This window comes from Ipomoea triloba, chromosome 7 (assembly GCF_003576645.1).
Source record: "Ipomoea triloba cultivar NCNSP0323 chromosome 7, ASM357664v1".
NCBI classification, from domain to species: Eukaryota; Viridiplantae; Streptophyta; class Magnoliopsida; order Solanales; family Convolvulaceae; genus Ipomoea; species Ipomoea triloba.
Genome location: NC_044922.1, coordinates 20369141 through 20389315, shown reverse-complemented (window position 1 = coordinate 20389315; position 20175 = coordinate 20369141). Strand labels below are relative to the sequence as shown.

Sequence of the window (20175 nt, the reverse complement as noted above, 5' to 3'; positions counted from 1 at the left end):
TATTACATTTTATCTTTAATTTATTGGAGAACTTAGTAAAAAAATTAAGTTAGGCATTTTGAATTCGAATATTCGAATTGAATCAAATATATTAGAATAATGTAGTCGAATCGAATACAAATAAAATTTTAGATTCGAATATTTATCGAATACGAATACAAATAATTCTCAAAATAATCAAATTCGAATCGAATAATAAGATATTTGTGTAGATTCGTTTCGTTTATACCCCTAATCCAAACAACAAAAGAACAACAGAATGAAAGCTTAGTTCCAACCCCATACATAATGTCAAATAACCACTCGCCCAATCAATTATCAGTTGTTTTTCAAATCTACGTGCATGTACCCAAAGGAACGCGGGTTGTTATGCCGTGGACCCAGGTCCACCTTGCAAGGTGAACCTGGGTCTACATTCACATACACTATACTCTACATTCACATACAGTATACTCTACATTCACACTTTGTAAACTCCACATTCATACATTACAGGATTATATGTTTAGTAACTATATTACCATTGTTATGCATTCACATATTCAAAACTTTATATTCACAGGTCCTATACTCCATATTCACAACTTGAGAACTCCACATTTACACATTACAGGGCTACGTACAAGTTGCTAGAACTTCTTAACTCTATTACAGATTCACACATGCATAACTCTACATTCACGATTTCTATACTCCATATTCACAATTTGAAACCTCCACATTCACACATTTCTGGGCAACTTTACATTCACACAATCATAAATCTACATTCACGATTTCTATATTCTACATTCACACTTTGAAACCTCTACATTCACACATTTTTAGACAACTTTATATTCAGCAACATGTTTACTAATTAAAAAAAAAAAGAAAAAAAAAGAGACATAAACGACGTAGTGGACCCAGGTCCACCTTGCAAGGTGGACCTGGGTCCACAACATAATTTACCAAGGAACGCTGCCCTCTAAGACTTCACAGTTCACACACATAACAAAAGATATTTAGTTTGATATTTAAAACAAACCCAGCATACACAAATACAAGCCCAGGCAGACATGTATTCGCTATAACTCATATTGCGTACATAAAACAAAGCACACCACATTATTGGACACTCTGAACAATACATGGCCACCCATTAAGCAAAATAGAGATTGGCATATATCGCAAATTATATCGTGGACCGTAGTCTACAATGCATTGTGGACCGCGCATCAAAACGACGTCGTTTTGATTAATGAAAACAGACGGATGAATTCGCGCCACTCACTTTCAGTTCATATACACTGCAGTTACATTTCAACACAACTGCAGTTACATTTCAACACAACTACAATTACATTTTGATATAACTACAGTTTCATTCGATAATATAAAAACACAAATGTGAAATTGTTATTCAGTATCTGTTCATATACACTGCAGTTACATTTCAACACAACTACAGTTACATTTCGATATAACTACAGTTTCATTCGATAATATAAAACACAAATGTGAAACTGTTATTCAGTATCTGTTCATATACATTGCAGTTACATTTCAACACAACTACAGTTACATTTCGATATAACTACAGTTTCATTCGATAATATCAAAACAAATGTAAGACAGTATCTTTTGAGATGAACTGTAGTGTCAATTACGGGCTCCGTCGTCCACTTACTGAAACGACGTCGTTTTGGGACCACGGTCCACAATGCATTGTGGACCGCGGTCCACGATATAAGAACTGGGCATATATAGTGCATTGCTAATTTTCTAATCCTTGGAGGCTCGAGCAGGGCCGATTTTTTTGTTTGCGAGCCCTGTGCTAATAACTAAGTGAGACCCTATCAAAGTATAAATAAACTGAGAATTGAAGAAAAATTGCAAAGAGAAAAATGCAAAAAAAAAACTTAATTTTGAGCCAATATAATCACAAATACATATATTAACTATTAGGTTAGGGCTGGACTAGGGGCCCCCAAAATTTTGGAGCATTGTGCGGTAGCACGTCTTGCACGCCCTAAAATCCGGCTCTGGGCTCGAGCTTTATCAGCACTCAGCAGTTCACTGCTTCAATGGCGGGGTAATCGCATACTTATATGATAACTTGTCAAAAGCACCTCCGATTCGATGTCCTGCCACTTCACTTATGGGCACTGCATCAGATACCTCTTTCAATTCTTCTTTAGTGAGTTTTACCTTCACAGAATCGAGGTTATTGTGAAGGTTTTTCATCTTAGTAGTTCCTGCATTCAGAAAACACGATTAGATACTTCAAATGAAACCAATAACTGTATATGATCTGTGAATCTGTGATATATCAAAGCATTTGATAAGCCAGAAAGATAAATCTATTGTGCAGAGGCCGGTAAAGACCAAGTCTAGCACTTGGTAGCTAGGTTGTTGGGCAGAGGCCCGTAAAGGGCTTAAAAAACAACCAAGTCCAACACTTAGCGACTCTAAAATATGTGGTGGTATAAGGAATTAAAGTTGAGCCTTCTCTACTCGCTATAACTTTTGGCTTAGTAGTAAACATTTTATCCTAACAAGCCCAACAATAATATTTAGGGTTGTTATGCTGTGGACCAAGGTGGACCTGGGTCTACATTCACATACACTATATTCTACATTCACAATTTGTAAACTCTACATTCACACATTATAGGATTATATGTTTAGTAACTATACTCTACATGCATTCACAATTTGTAAACTCCACATTCACACATTCAAAACTTTATATTTACAGGTCCTATACTCCACATTCACAACTTGAGAACTTCACATTTACACATTACAGGGCTACAAGTTGCTAGAACTTCTTAACTCTATTACAGATTCACACATGCATAACTCTACATTCAGGATTTCTATACTCCATATTCACAATTTGAAACCTCCACATTTACACATTTCTGGGCAATTCTACATTCACACAATCATAAATCTACATTCACAGATTTTTGGACAACTTTATATTCAGCAATATGTTGACTAATTTTTATTTTTTTTTTAAAAAGACAAAAACGACATAGTTTTGGACCCAGGTCCACCTTGCAAGGTGGACCTGGGTCCACAGCATAATTTGCCTAATATTTAAGATTAGTTGGTGCTAGGAGAGAAAACTGTTGGGCATGGGCCGGTAAAGGCCTAATCTAGCACCCGGTTGCTGGGGTTACTATGAAGATGGAGATCGAGTGAGTTACCAGGAATGGGTACAAATTCATCGCCCTGATTAAGAACCCAAGCAATGGCGAGTTGAGCAGGTGTGCATCCGTGTTTCTTGGCCAATTCTTCTACACGATAATATATGCCCTTGTTCTTTTCAATGTTCTCTCCAGTAAATCTGGGCTGTGTTTCCTGATAAATGGGCAAATTAAATTTGATTCATCATTCATACAGTTCTTTTAACACTCTTTTCAATGGCGTTTCAAATGCAGATAAATTTTGTACCAGGAAACTGCTAGTAGGCAAGCTCTCCACAACAGCCTTTCCAGCAAAAAGTCCTTGGCCAACAGGGCCGTATGAAACAACCCCAATTCCAAGTTCCCTGCAAATTTATTAGAACTAAAGTTTAGAAAAGTACACAATAATGTCAGATTTCTTTGTGTTTGCTATTATTTTTTTAGGGTAATTTCTTTTATATTTGCTCTATCCTCGGTTTTAGAGGATCATGGAGTCATTTTATGTTGGGCTAAGGTGGGTAAATGGCCAAATTCATCAATTAGTGGTTAGGGCCCTGTTTGGTAAATGGCTGTTAGCCGATTGGGTTGGATGTTTAGGTTAGAAGGTATGCTTTGTTGATAACATTAGCTTATTATAGAAAGTTGTTTGATAAATTAGCTGTTAGCTGACTGTTTGGTATAATTTCTTTTCTCAAAAAGTTAATTGAAAAGGCTACTTTGAGTAGCCCTTTGAATTTTAGCATTTTGAAGTTACAAAAAGCTTATTAACGAAACAACTAATAGTGATCAAATAAGCCAAAATTGGCTGATAGGTTGATAGGCTAATTATTTACCAAACAGGGCTTAGAAGATTGTTGGGTGGAGGTCGATGAAGGGCCAAATCCAGCACTCTGACTATCGAAAATATGATGACAGTAAGGAAATAAAGTTGTGCCTTTGTTACGAACTATAGGACCAAAGTTTGTAACTGAATACCAGATGAGAAGATAAAATCTCCCCTATTTGTCACGTTGTTCATGTAGCATGATGCATTTTGCAATGAAATGTTTACTAAAATCCATATAATTAATTAAGATAAGTAGAAACCTGCAAAGGGGTATAATGTCTTCCTCAATGTCACGAGACCATAGGGAATACTCCTGTTGTAGAGCAGTGATAGGATGAACAGCATGTGCCCTCCTTACTGTGTCTGGGTGAGCTTCAGATAGCCCAATATACTTTATTTTACCTTCTTCAACTAATTTCTTCAGCTCTCTCATCTGATCGAAGCCATACATACAAAAAGAAAATATTAAGAAACTGAAATTGTAAGAGGAGGCTAACATAACATACAATAAAGAAAGCTAAGGCGACTTACAGTTTCCTCAATAGGCACAGTTGTGTCAATACGATGTACATAGTAAAGATCAATATAGTCAACTTGAAGGCGTTTGAGGCTAGCTTCACAGCAGGACCGAACATATTCAGGACTACCATTCACTATAACCTCAGTAGATTCAATTCTACAAATACCAAACTTTGTAGCCACTCCTACTTTTCCTCTGGGCAAATCTTTCAATGCCTTCAACAATATAATCAAATTGTGAGCATAACTAATATAAACATAAATGTGCAGTCCAACTATCAACTTAGGTTTTTAGTTGGATGGAGCACATGATTCAATTTGGTATCGGAGCCTTCGAAACTCTGCGCCACCTGTAAAAAAAAAATTGCTTGGAGCCCATCAAAGTCAATCGGCTCGCACACGTGAAGGGGCGTGTGAGCGTAACTAATATAAACATAAATGTGCAATCCAACTATAAACTTAGGCTTTTAGTTGGATGGAGCACATAATTTAATTCAAATTTAACATGATGAGTTAAGTGCAACTCAACCAAAAACTACTCCACATTACCCCCCAAAGATAGAATTATATAAAGTCCGGTAACTCAACTAGTCAAAGAAGTAAAATTATTAAAGTAATTTTCCAAAAAAATAATTTTACCTTCCCAACAAGATACTCGTTAGCATGATCTGCTCCATAAAAGTCGGAAGTATCGAAAAATGTAACACCTTTACTGAAAGCCTCCTTTATTATTGCAATCCCTTCTTCTTCTGAAACAGGTTTGTTGTACGGTCCAGATAGCCCCATACAACCATACCCCAATTTTGAGACCTGAAACCATACCAAAATTTGTAAATAAAGCACAAGAACAATCATATCCTGTCCAGAGCTAGAGACACCCATATCTCCATAAGCAAGGCTCCCAGCAAAATGTTTATAAATACAAAAGTAAAAGAGATGAAATAGAAAAAGAAGATGGAAACCTCAAGCCCTTGGCTCCCAAGCTTCACTCTGGGCATAAAAGCAGCCGCCATTTTAGTATTTCAATCTCTCCTTTCTTGGGATTTCTCCATGGAGGGTTGTGGGTATATATACTTGAAATCTACAGGCGCCATTGCAGTGTGTCAGCTACTACATGAGGAGAGTGGCTGGCCCCCAGGCGGCTATGGCCAGATTGTCTGGCCTCCGTTCCTTCGGCAGCCATGCTTGACTTGCAGTATCATTTCACCTCCAGTTTGCACCACTAACAGAGCGTTTGATTGGGGAGGAAATTAGAGTGATTGAATTGTAATTTTGTGAGAAAAAAAAAAAAAGAAGAAAGAATAATATTAGAATAAAATAGAGATTCAAATTACATTTACAGGAGTGAAGTAAAGATTAATATGATCTTGTATAAGAATGACTAGTATTTGTACGCGCGATTGCCCAATATTAAAACAATAATAAATATAAATATTAAAATTTTTAATTCTAATTATATATACAAATATAGTATATGTATTTTATACACACACATATATGATTTAACATGTATAGAAATTTAATTAAAATATAATCAACCATTAAATTAATTATATAATGATTTTACTAAAATGATAATTAAGGAATAGCAAAATGATATGATAGATATAGGTGTATGATAATAATGATGGAGTTAAAAACTAACGGTGTTATGTAGTTTTGTATAACAACAATGTAGTAGGGACAATTTTGTCTAATAACATTGAAGTGTACAACATTTAATGTAAAATGTACAAATTTATTAGCATATAGAAAGAGGGACATAAATCAAGGATATAACCTTGATTGTATTAAGTTTTTAGATAAGAATATAGTAATAATAGTACATTAAGAGTAAAAAAATCTTTTTTGTTATTTTTTTTCTTTTTATGCTACATTGAATTGGAATTTATAGGGGATGTATGAATTCTAATTGAGTTAATACCCAATATAGTCCTCGATTATAGTGGTTTTACTCAATTTAGTCCTAAATGACTTTTTGTACTTAATTTAGTCATCGACTTTAATGGTTTTACTCAATTTAGTCTTCAGTTAGCAATTCCGTTTGTTGACTGTTAAAAGAAGGGTCAACATTGTAATTCTCCCCTCTTATTGTTGACTGTTAAAAGAAGGGTCAACATTGTAATTCTCCCCTCTTATTGTTGTTGATGCTCATCATGAATCTGTTGAAGAATGATGGGCTGTTTGTTGGAAGTTCATCAACCATGAATTTTGTTGGAGTTGTTAGAGTGGCACGAGTATTAGAGTCTGGCCACACTATCGTGACAATCTTGTGTGACAATGACATGAGGCATCTAAGTAAGTTTTTCAATTCTGAGTACTTGTCTCAACATGGCTTGACACCTTAAGCAAATGGATTGCAGTTTCTTGGCTTTAGTTGAATTTTGTTTTTATTTTTATCTTTTGCATCTAATATAATCACTAAAAACCAATATGTTTTGCTCGAGGGATGAAAGCATTTTCTTTGACTAGTTGTGACACAAATACTGATGCGATAGATCATACAAGAAACATCACGAATCGCGACGAAAACATCGCGACAAAACGTAATCCTTCGTCTATTCACAAATTTTTTTGTAGTGCATGTTTAGTGTTGTATAGTGTAGTTTTTTTTTTTTTACAGACAAATATGGAACACAACCTAGCTTGTACATGATATGTTGTTCTTACCAAGTTTTCTTTTCTTTATGTCAATTTTTTAATATTTGACGGAACAATATCATGAAATATGATGCAGCCAAGTATGGGGATATTACTGGGCATGCCATCCCCAAAATCTCAATGTAGTAATAATGGTTGTATAGTTATTTTAATTCAAAGAAAGAATTTTGAAAAGTTTAAACATTAAAGTATGGAATGCTAAGCCGATGACAGGCTCTAATAAAGAGAAACTATGAAGTTGATACAAAGCATTCTTATAAAACAAACTCAGTAGTTTACACCATTGGAGAGGGGGTAATTTGACAAAAAAAAGAGGGAGGAGAAATTACCATGTTGACCCTTCTTTTAACAGCCAACAAACGGAATTGCTAACAGATGACTAAAGTGAGTAAAACCATCAAAGTCGATGACTAAATTAAATACAAAAAGTCATTTAGGACTAAATCGAGTAAAACCACTATAGTCGAGGACTATATTGGGTATTAACTCAATTCTAATTCAACAAAAGTAAGAAATTGCAACCAAACAATAAAATTTGACATATTAAAGAATTGCATTGTGTATTTCATTTCAAAGCATATAGTAAGGTGATAGGCACCCTTTAGTGGAGGGTTAAAAAATCAACTCAGATAGAGCAAGTGGGCTTTTGATTTTGATTGAAAGCTGTATTACCTACTTTCTAGAAATTTTTGTGGGAGAATAACTTTTTATCAAAAGTGATTCTTTTGCGAGAGTAAAATTCTAACTTTGTATCCTTGAATCTTGATGAAGTTTGTAACTTAAAGAAGAAATTGAGGAGAAGAAAAACAAGCATGCTTCGCCTACTTCACCGTCTACGTTATAAAGCGGTTGTTATGCGTAAGGTGGACTAAGTCCATGTTTAACAATTTTAGAACTCTATGTTCATAATTATAAACTCTATGTTCACAAATTTTGAATTCTATATTCATAATTTTTGAACTTTATATTCACAATTACAAAAGTCTATGTTCACAATTTCAAAACTCTATGTTCGCAATTTCAAAACTCCATATATATTCACAATTTCATAACTCTATATTCACAATTTCATAATTAATTCTATATTAAATAGTATAACACAATTTTTGAATTTATATAACAAAATTGTAAATATAGAGTTCAAAAATTGTGAATATTGAGTAATGTAATTTTGTATATTTTGAGATCTCAAATGTGAATATAAAGTTTTAAAATTGTGAACATAAAATTTTAAAATTGTAAACATTGACCTGGGTTCACCTTGGACTCCAGTCCATAGCATAATTTGCCGTTATAAAGGGACAGAACTAGGGGCGCTCAATCGTTATATCGTGGACCAGGGTCCACAGTGCACTATGGACACTGGTCCGAAACGACATCGTTTAACTAAGTAATAGGGAGTTGACGCGCAAAGGACATCATTCCGTCCGTCCAATTCCCATTATGTGTAATTCTGTGTATTCTTATGTGTAATTCTATGTATTCTATTAAGTGTTTATGTGTATTCTATTATACATTTCTGTACATTAGTAATTTCAATACCATAATTCTGTGCATTATTGGTTTTCAATACCGCAATAACATTAAGTACAAAAAATTAGATCATTAATGTACAGAAGTATATAAAAGAATACACATATCTTTCAATAGAATACACACAATCAATAGCCTAAGTATTAGCATTACTAGTTCATGAGGTATGGTATTCGAAATCAATAATGTACAATATCATATACCAGAATACACAAAATCATATACCAAAATACACAGAATTTATGAATAGAACTAGTTTTTTTCACGCGCGTTGCGCGAATAGAATAATGCCCAATATTTATTTTTTAAATAAATACTTCAAAATATATCAATACAAGATTATATAGGAGATGTTCATGCGTATGTAATTGAATGTTTAATTTGTTTATTTAAATCAGTAATTCAAAGTATATGAATTGCAAGATAATATATGAGAGATTGATTATAATTGTCACTAAGATAAATGTTTACAATTTTGTAAAAACGATAGTCAAAATACTTAGTCTAAAATGATAGTATAAATAAATACTACTTTTGGTAATAAAAATTTCTACATTTTAAATCATATTAATAAAGAAATACGATTTACCTTTAAAGTGAACAACTGTGATGTAGTCCAAAAAATATTACGGGGTAATTTCCCTCTTCAATTTATTAGGTTATTTGAATGTCTTCTTTGTCAACAAATCCTCTACGTAGTTAATATGATTGGTTTCAAATTAATTTTTTTTTAAAATTTTTTCTATGTTATTAATAGCTTGGTAAATAAATATATAACATTATTTTGTATTATAACATTGATACAGAATATTTAATTACAAGATAGTGTAAAAAGAAAACAATGAATAATGTAGTGAATATAATTAATTAATGAATTTGAATGTAATGAATTTTTGCATTGTAGAAAATAAAGACAGTAATGAAATTATCTCTTTTTAAATTTTTTTGATAATGAATAATTTTTACTATAGAAAATAAAGACTATAACTAATGAAATTATATCTACTTTTTAATTTTTTGGATAATGAATAATTTTTATTGTAGAAAATAAAGACAATATAACTAATTAAATTATATCTCTTTTTTAATTTTTTGATAATGAATATTTTTTTTTTGAATAAAGCCATTGTAAACATCTAAATTAAAGAAATGCATAATTTATTTAATTTAATAAGACTATAAGAGTAATATAATGGGTACTTAATTTTCAAGAATATATGTTTAATAATTATACGAATTCTGATTAGGATGAGATTCGAAGCTAAGACCTTTTTGATAGAAATTAATGGGTAAGTTAAAAGTTAACGGAATATTCCGTTACTAAAGTTAAAAGTTAACGGAATGTAGGGTTATTTAAGGGAAGAAAATAATATAATAGAGGGTAAAGAAGGAAAATAATAAAAGATTACTAAAATCAAAATAATATGAACCATTCGTTTGAGTAAATGATTACATCGACATTTTTGTCTTCCCGTTAAAACCCTAACATTATTGGCTCTTATTAAGATTGTAGATACATAGAATTATTAGCCTAAGTATTATCTCTTCATGAGGTATGATATTGGAAATCAATAATGTACAGAATTACATACCAACATACACATAATCAATGAAAATGATACACAAAATATAAGCCTAAGTATTATCTTTTATGTTCCATGAGGTATGGTATTGGAAATCAATAATGTACAGAATTACATACTAAAATACACAGAATCAATGACTAGAATACACAGAATGTCACAACAAAATACACATAACTCATCTTATAAGTTAAGGTCGAATGAGAAACGGAAAAGACGTTAGTTAAAAGATTCAAAATACACAGAATCAATGAAAATGATACACAGAATATAAGCCTAAGTATTATCTCTTATGTTTCATGAGGTATGGTATTGGAAATCAATAATGTACAGAATTACATACTTGAATACACAGAATCAATGACTAGAATACATAGAATGTCACAACAGAATGCACAGAACTCATCTTATAAGTTAAGGCTGAAAAAAAAACAAAAAAATCGTAAATTAAAAGAACTAAAATGACGTCGTTTTGGATCGGGTGCACCCTGATCCACGATATAAATTACCAGGGGCGCTAGGTGACACTGGCCACAAACTTTTTAATTAACACCTTGAAGTTTTTAAATTTGTGATTATAATATATAATATAAATAATGTTCAAATAGGATATTGAATTGTAAAAAAGAAAAAATTGATAATGAGTTATGAATTTCTTTTCTATTTCTAATATGTATTTTTTAATTTGTAATTTTGTTTTTTTTTTACCTTTTTATAATTATAGTGAGATTTATAATATAGATTGATTTGTGATTAATATCAAATTTTAAATTTATTTCTATTCGAGTAATTTACTACTCATATTTAAAACATGTGGTGTTTTGTGAATTTTATAATGAGTTATGTATATGTAGTATATTTTGTGAGTTTTCTATGAAAAATATTTTAAAGATAGTTTATTCTTTTTTTTTTTTAAGAATTATCTAGTCAATTTAGTTTAGAAGTTTTATTGTGCGTCATCGTCGTATTCAAATTAATCTAGAAAAATTTGAAATTGATCTAACTAAAAGAAAAAAGTATTTATAAATATGATATCAATAGAGAATATGTGTGATTTATAATGTGTTTCTATTATTCGAACTGTTTATCCAATTAATTATGATTCATATTTTGTTATTAATATCTTTTATCATGTTTCAAAGTGTTTTGATTTATTGCTCCCAATAATTAAGATTTCATGCCCTATTTTTATTTGTAAGTTTTGTTTTATAATTTTTTATAATAATTAATATATTACGGAGTATTTGTTGTAATAACAATGTGGTTTTATATAAGCTTATTTGGTTTTAAATTGTGTATTCATGTTTATAAACTACAATCCTTTATTTATAAAGACATCACTGATGTGATTATTGATTATTTTGCATTTAGGAACGCATCTAGAATTGTGTTCATAATAATTATTATTATTGTATAGGTAAAATTGTTAAAAACTTGTGAATATTATATCAAGTTATTTGACATTAGTATTTTTTCCCTTATTTAATTTAAATTTAAGTTATGAAAATATATATGAATTTCATGTAGGTTAAAACCATCCATTCTCTACTAGGATTAGTATAAAGAGGTGGAGTAACAAGTTTAGCTTGTGAAAAATCTCGACGCTTAGACCAGTTTTATGATCGACAAAAACTTGTGTGAGACCGTCTCACCATGAGACGGGTTGGGTTGGATCAAGTTGAAAATGTAATACTTATACGCACAAATGTCATACTTATATGCTCAAATGTAATACTAATCAGGAATACAATTTTTGTTACTTATAAGGGTTACTAGTTTTATACGCGCATTGCGCGAATGAGTTAATGCCCAATGTTTATATTTAAATAAATATTTGAAAGTATATCAATGCAAGATTATATAGGAGAAGTTTATACCTGGGTAATTGAATGTCGAATTTTTTTTATTTAAATATCTAACTCAAAGTATATGAATCCAAGATAATATAGAAAATTCATTATAATTATTACTAAAATAAATGTTTGCGACATTGTAAAATCGATAGTCTAAATATTTGGTCTAAAAATGATAGTCTAAATAAATATTACTTTTAATTTGAATTTTTCTAAGTGTTATTAATTCTCTTTTGAGTAACATTGTCATTGTCTTCATCTTTACTATTTGTTCTCTTTCTTTTTGTTGGTAGTGTGTTATTTGCAATTCGGATATTGTTGGTAGCATAGATGACAACGTCATGCAATGAGATTATGATATAGGAGCTATGGACTTTCCTTTAGGTGTTCTGCTTGGGGTTCATTTGGTTCAACCATTATTGTTGAACGAGTTATTGTGGATAAAGATATCCATAGTTTAAGAAAAAAGATTAAATTAATTAATAAAAATTTAAAAATTTAAAATATTATGTATTCTAAAGATATTAAAAGGTAGTTTCTCGCTTCAATTTGCTGGGTAATGGGTTATTTGAGTACTTTCATTGTCAACAAATCCCCCAAGTAGTTAATATGATTGGTCTCAAACTATTCTTTTTTATTTTTTTTCATGGTATTAAAGAAATACATATGTATCATTTTTTGGTGTAATTACTAATTTATTTAATTCAATAAGAGTAAAATAGAGTGATTCCGCTTCAATTTGTTGGGTTATTATTTGAGTACTCTCTTTGTCAACCAATCCCCAAGTAGTTAATATAATTAGCTTCAAATAATTTTAATTTTTTGTTCATAGTATCAATAAAATACTTGGTAAATAAATATATAACATTATTTTGTACTATAACTTTGATATTTAATTACAAGATATTGTAAAAATAAGATAATGGACAATGTAATGAATATCAATTGATAAATTTGAATGTAAAGAATCTTTGCATTAGAGAAAATAAAGACAATATAACTAATAAAATTATTTCTCTTATTTAATTTAATTTTTTGATAATGAATAATTTGTTCAAATAAAGGTATTGTAGATACATAATTCTAAATTAAAGAAATACATATGTATCATTTTTTGTTGTAGCTACTAATTTATTTAATTTATTAAGAGTAAAATAGAGTGAGAAACTTAATTATGTCAAATTTGATTGAGATGAGGTTCGAACCTAAGACATTTCTTATAGATATTAATAGATAAGTTAAAAGTTAATGGAATATTAACGGAGAAGAGAATATTTAATGGAAAACTTAACGGATAATCATAAAAAATTAGGTAATCTCTATTAATAATATTAATCTGAATTATCTTAACGGAGAAGAGAATATTTGATTAAATAATTCATCTGAACCATCCATTTGATTAAATAATTTGACTGTCATTTTTTCTTCCCATTTTAGGCCTAACTCTCTTTGGCTGTTATTAGTATAGTAGAAATGTAATACTTTTAAGGGTAAATGTAATACTTTTACATGTCGATTTAAAAGTATTACATTTTTTCTCAAAAGTATTATATTCTCCCTTATAAGGGGCACTTGTCAACATTATTTATTATGGAAAATGTAATACTTTTGATGGAAAATATAATACTTTTACATCAAAATTCATAAGTATTACATTTTTCCTCAAAAGCATTACATTTTCTCTTATAAGTAATAAAAATTGTATTCCTGATTAGTATTATATTTGAGCATATAAGTATGGCATTTGCGCATAAAAGCATGACATCTGGTATTGCTTCAACCCGACCCGACCCGTCTCACACAAGTGTAACCCTTTGTGATCAAGGCTCAAGTGGTCTTTTATATATAATAATAATAATAATAATAATAATAATAATAATAATAATAACAATAGAAATGCCTAGAAAAAGTTTTCCCCCCAAAACTGGAAGGCATTTTAGTAACAACATAATGAATATTATTTATTTATTTATTATTTTATTAATTTTATTAATTATCCATATTTATTAATAATGTAATGCTATTATCCATATTGGTGATTGGTGATATATAATTTGTGATATATCAAATATGGTAATATTGTTAATATTTATTTATTTATTATTTTATTAATTTTATTAATTATCCATATTTATTAATAATGTAATGCCATAAGGTAATATGGTAATATTGTGTTGTTAATATTGATTGGTGATTGGTGATACATAATTTGTGATATATCTAATATAATATTGTGTTGTTAATATTAATTGGTGTTTAGTGAATAGTGATATATAATTTGTGATGTATCTAATATGGTGATATTGTTAATATTAATTGGTGATTGGTGATTGGTGATATGTAATTGGTAATATATCATTATATATTCGTAATATATGTAATGCCATAAGGTAATAAGTGATTGGTGATATATAATTGGTGATATATCATTATAGATTCATAATATAATAATATATGAAAGTCTTTGTAAGAATAATTTTAATAAACTAGTATTTCCACCCGTGCGTTGCACGGAATGGATTTGTTATAATATGTGAATAATATTTATATCGTAATACAATTGTGTAAACCGTAATATAAAATATTATATAATGTAATTGGAGAATTGAGTTTAATTCATTGTGTTTTGTGATGTTATTATTGCTTGAATATGAACAAATTTTTTTTTCAAATAACTTGAATATGAACAAATAATTACCAATTAATAACAAACATGTAATTACTTGTAACAGAGTTAGTAGTACTCAAAAAAAAAAAAAAACAAACATGTAGATATACACATTTGGTGTTGATACATTAAACAATTTGCATATCAATGTTTAGGATTTGTATTAATTGGTTTAATTACTTCGTTGGGTAGAAACTCAATTATAGAAATTATATGTACGCAAGATATATGTTTTATATAGATATATAAAAAAATTTGTCATCTTTGTATAAAAAAAGAAATATATAATATTAACTTTTTTGAATTACACATTATTGAAAACTTCTTTGTAGACGACATTGGTAGTAGTAAAAGAAGTTTGTCCATATTCGTCTAGAGCTAAAACTTTCAAACCATCAGGATGAGTTACTCGCGAAAAAGCCACGTACAACTGACCGTGATTAAAGACCGATTTTTTTAGCAATAACCCAACGTGAGTTAGTGTTTGACCCGGACTTTTATTGATAGTCATTGCATATGCAAGCATCAATGGAAATTGTTTACGCTGGAACTTGAAGGGCAATCTCGTATCAGATGGGGTGAGAGACATTCGGGCAATAAGAACTTTGGTCCCTTGATGTCTCCCATTAACTATTTTTGCTTCCACAATATGATCTGTCAATCTTGTGACAATGAGGCGCGTACCATTGCAAAGACCAAGAGAGTGATCTATGTTCCACAATAACATAACATGTGCACCAACCTTTAATATCAATGAATGATTGGGAAGCCCAGACAATCTCAGACTATTTAAAAATTCAGGAGTGTGTACTTGTGATAGATTTTCGCTGTTTGATTCTGCCTTACACAAAGAGTCACAACTTAAATAAGTTCGACCTTCTGCAGTGTTCATGTTGCACATGTATTGATTAATTTGATCAACCACATCTAAAGTCGGTGAAAGGATCGCTCGCCCTTCTAGGTCTAACTCATCAATCATGACATATCTCGCGCTTGGGAATGTGCTTTCCACTATAGTTGCTATGGGATTATGTCCACAGTTTAAGAGAAACCTTTGCGGAATATCGATCTCAGACAAACCATTGTTTACAACCCCTGTTATCCCATCTCCTATGTTTGCAATCCATTTTGAAAACCAATCAACCGTCTGCCTATCTTCATCTGAAGCTAAGCTCCGTAGTCTCAAGTTCTTCGTGAGCCTCAATACCTTGCAATTTGTCCAGAGGTATGAAGAATTAATAGTTGCTCCGACAACTATCGGTCTCGTTGCTTTGGGAATAACTAGAAGAATTTGTCTAAAATCACCGCCCAAAACTACTGTCTTTCCACCAAATGTCTTTTCAGCACTACCCGGTATGACAAACCTCAATAGATCCCTCATGGTTTTGTCCAAAGCCTCAAAACAGTGTTTGTGAGTCATTGGTGCTTCGTCCCATATTATCAATTTTCTCCTAATTATAAGCTCAGCAAGGTCACTACCTTGCGATATATTACACGTGGAATCTTCATTCAATGAGAGTGGTATAGCAAATCTAGAATGTGCTGTCCTTCCTCCCGGTAATAATAAAGATGCTATTCCACTTGAAGCAACATTTAGAACAATATCTCCGCGGCTCCTTACCATTGAGGATAACGTCCTCCACACGAATGTCTTGCCTGTTCCTCCATAACCATACACAAAGAAGAGTCCACCTCCATTACAATCAATATCATTCATCACAGAGTCGTAAACATTCTTTTGCTCATCTGTCAATTGTGTTACTAATGTTTCATGCTCTATCTTCAACGATGTCAATTGTGTTACTAATGTTTCATGCTCTATCTTCAACGATTCCAATTGTGTTACTAATGTTTCATGCTCTATCTTCAACGATTCCTTATCATATACTAATGTTTCATGCTCTATCTTCAACGATTCCTTATCATACGCCAATGTTTCATGCTCTATCTTCAACGATTCCTTATCATACGCCAACTCTTCAGCTATCAACATGTTTTCCATAAACCCGATGTTGGTTTCATCTAGAAGAGGCATATCTGGAAAGTCTCTCAGACTCTTCCCCCACAAAGATAACAATTTCTCCAACTCCACAAGAGCAAACTGTTTCTTATCGGAATCTGATAAACACAAATCTTGATGGTCCAAAAAAAATGATCAAATAATTTAATTTTATAAATAATAAATTATGATAAGCAAATGAATAAGTGGAATAAATTTTTTGTATGTCGAAATACCTAGATTGTTCATGCGACGTCGATGATGAAACTGTGCATCTTCTGCAAGAAATTCCCAAACAGCATCCCGTACGACCTCTGGCCTACTGATTGTACTTGAACTCAGAAGCGTAGCAAACAATTGTCTTAAAGCAGACGCGGATGCCCAGTAACTCAAATCAGTTATGCTGTCGATGTATTCCTTGTCATCATCTAATAATCTATATTCATAACACGCATCTCTATATGATTTGTGAATGACTCCAGCAACAGTGCGTATATCATCGTGGCTTGAAGGTCCACGTATTAGATTTAAGAGGCATCTTAGATAGTATAATTCTCCACATCCTAGCGGAACATAGAACAATCGTCCTATGGAAAATCCTCTCTTCCTTGGTTGCCATTCACGCAGATCTTGTCTCCAAACAAACTTACTGGGAACTCTGCATAACTGAGAGAACGTGCATCTTCGTATTTCTTATTTGCCTCAAACCAAGCTGTGAATTGGCTCTGCTTAACTGTTTGGTTCTCCACAATCTCATCGAGTGTCTGATCTTCACCATAGACAACATTCTGTTGGTGCTCTAAGTGAAAATTTAACCTTTCCACAAGTGGCGTCCGATAATGTATCACATACCCAAAAAGCCTCCACGTTGCTTCACATGCTGATATGTACCGACAATCATAGTACATGTTAATTTCATCAACCACATCACCATTTCGTCCATTTGTAGAACTACTCATGAACTCTGCCGTGACCCTTATCATTTCCCTTGATCACGTATTTGAACAAATATTTAATAGATTTGGATTGGTTGCACCATTCAACGTTAATATGTGCGCGATATTTTAGGAGCAGATGTTTATTATGCGCAACAACATAACGACTATCAAGTTTGATTCCATTCCTAGCGATTATATGCCCATTATCACGCCTTCTGTAGATCGGGTAACCATATTTATCCAAACACGTATGAGTAACATATTTTTTTGGAAAAAACTTTGAACATTTACCATTTATCATACAGGGCGAATTCTTCCGAAGTTGTCCGCACGGTCTGTGCAACATGAATTCGCCGACTACGTCATGGTACTTAGTGTCAGCATCTGGGTCAGGAATTTCAGTTGAAATAATAGCATCAATCTCGGTTGCGGAATTCGCCCTGTTTATTTTTTTGGCAAATAGCAATATGTGTGCGTGGGGAAGTCCTCTCTTTTGGAATTCAATAGTGTAGATAACTGAAAATAAATTAAATAAAAATGAAGATTAAAGTTTATACATTTAAATTAGATTTAATTAAGACAAATTCAAATACGTATGATAATGAAATACCTCCACATATAATATCGGGTCTATCCTCTAATTTAAGGCCATGATGGGCAACATACCGCTCAATCTCAGGCCACTTCGGGTTACAAGTGAATGTTATGAACAAATGTGGATAACCGATTTGTCTGCATATTGCCATTGCATCTTGATAGTTCTTAATCATATACCTGGCTCCACCTGTGAATGATGATGGTAGTATAATCATATACCTGGCTCCACCTGTGAATGATGATGGTAGTATAATTCTTTTACTGGCTCCACCTGTGAATGATGATGGTAGTATAATTCTTTTACCCCGACCGGTTGTGAATGATGATGGTAGTATAATTCTTTTACCCCGACCGGTAGGGTCTAATTCTCCCCTTGTTAATGCATCGCTCAATCCTGTAGGGTCTAATTCTCCCCTTGTTAATGCATCGCTCAATCCTTGATAAGCTTCACAACGCAAAGCCTTCTGATGAGTTCTAATGTAGATCAATCGTGTAGATTCAATCATTGTATATGCATCAACCAAGTATTGTTGAAATAACCTCCTAGAATACAATAATGTATGGTTTTCATTTACTCTCTCATGTATATAGAATGAAAAATACTCTTCAGGACTAATTCTTTTCCTACCACCATGATGTCCTTGGCGCCATGCATCAGAGAATGAAATATCTTCACGGTAACCATCTTCACCGTATGGGAACAACAAAGGGTACTGTAGCGGCAGATACGCAGGGTTTAATTGGTTTATTCTCTTCAACTGCCCAGTCCTGCTCTCTATCAATATGTCTAGATCACCCATTGATGGGTCCAGATCCCCAACAATAAGTGCAGCTACCTCATTAGCGCTTGGTAAATTATATGTCCTTCCATCTTTGCTCCGCCTGCCAATTAAATTCATCTTAACCTCAACAACTGGGTTAGATTGGATCTCGGATCTTGCCATTCTAAAACATTTGACCAAAACATTATTTTGGTCCAACATGTTTTTTAATTTTTTCACAATATCTTCGCGGATATCACCTGAGTTATTATCTCGTCTGCATAAGAAAAAAAGGGACTAAATAAATAATATTTGAATATCTTTATGGATAACGAATGAAAGTTAAAATGAATTTCTTTCGAAAACATACCTGACAGAATTGATGCGATTGTTAATCTTATTATCTGTGTCGTAAATATATAGTTGCGCAAATTTTGGGGTAGACCCTTCTCCTGGAACTAAACTTCCAATGCAATGATAATTTTGACCACTAATTCTAAACACCGGAGGTGCGTTACCAGTGTTGATTGACCTATTCACTCTACCACCTAGAGATGTGAAGCAAAACATGTTGTTATACCTTCGAATATTATTGAGGAAGTGTGTGCTCTGTTCAGTATCACCAAAGTATAAGCTCTGTAGCACAGGAGGAGGATCCTTCATGCGAGGTAATTGTATCTTGCCCTCGTAACAACACTTTGTGTATTTCGGCAATCCGCGTGTAACATTTTGATTTGAGCGCTCTTGGCGCCAAAATAAGGCACCACAATAATTACACAAATGAGAAGCATCTCCAAGGTCGAAATACGAATCTAGTAACGTAAATAATTTATAATTAACATATATTATTTGTGTTGTGTAAAAAATGAACAAAAGGAAGTTTTGTAATTTAAAATAAATAATTACCATATCCATTATTGTGAGATGCAACTTGTTCATAATCCGTGTTTAAATTCCTGACATTTGTCCTTGATGACACCTTACTGGAATTTCTCACAGTTGACAACAAAGCGCGATTACATTGAGGATCCAATGCTCTTTCCACTTTTAAAAAACATAAT

At 32.0% G+C, this 20175-nt stretch overlaps 2 protein-coding genes across 2 annotated transcripts; both read right to left on the bottom strand.

The window, feature by feature from the left end:
- Positions 1–1749: 1749 nt before the first annotated feature.
- Positions 1750–5620, bottom strand: LOC116024628 (perakine reductase-like). The gene is made up of 7 exons (XM_031265571.1): positions 5484–5620; positions 5161–5331; positions 4534–4737; positions 4263–4435; positions 3445–3541; positions 3198–3351; positions 1750–2237 (listed from the first exon to the last, which is right to left on the bottom strand). Exons 1-7 carry the CDS (start codon positions 5532–5534, stop codon positions 2056–2058), a joined length of 1032 nt encoding a protein of 343 aa, XP_031121431.1. The 5' UTR covers positions 5535–5620; the 3' UTR covers positions 1750–2055.
- A 9825-nt stretch (positions 5621–15445) lies between these two features.
- On the bottom strand, positions 15446–19297 carry LOC116024309. The gene is made up of 6 exons (XM_031265203.1): positions 18367–19297; positions 18035–18272; positions 17465–17805; positions 17055–17381; positions 15872–16937; positions 15446–15527 (listed from the first exon to the last, which is right to left on the bottom strand). Exons 1-6 carry the CDS (start codon positions 19295–19297, stop codon positions 15446–15448), a joined length of 2985 nt encoding a protein of 994 aa, XP_031121063.1.
- Between the last annotated feature and the right edge of the window lie 878 nt (positions 19298–20175).

Bases quoted from the DNA above. Each gene is read 5' to 3' on its own strand.
- LOC116024628 (XM_031265571.1), bottom strand. From the start codon at position 5,534: ATGGCGGCTGCTTTTATGCCCAGAGTGAAGCTTGGGAGCCAAGGGCTT. The intron at 3,542-4,262 runs GTTTCTACTTAT...ATAAATTTGCAG, and splicing joins GACATTATACCCCTTTGCAG to GGAACTTGGAATTGGGGTTG. The intron at 3,352-3,444 runs GTACAAAATTTA...CCCATTTATCAG, and splicing joins TGCCTACTAGCAGTTTCCTG to GAAACACAGCCCAGATTTAC.
- LOC116024309 (XM_031265203.1), bottom strand. From the start codon at position 19,297: ATGGCAAGATCCGAGATCCAATCTAACCCAGTTGTTGAGGTTAAGATG. The intron at 18,273-18,366 runs GTATTTCATTAT...ATTTATTTTCAG, and splicing joins ACCCGATATTATATGTGGAG to TTATCTACACTATTGAATTC. The intron at 17,806-18,034 runs GTTTTTTCCAAA...TACGTGATCAAG, and splicing joins ATAAATGGTAAATGTTCAAA to GGAAATGATAAGGGTCACGG.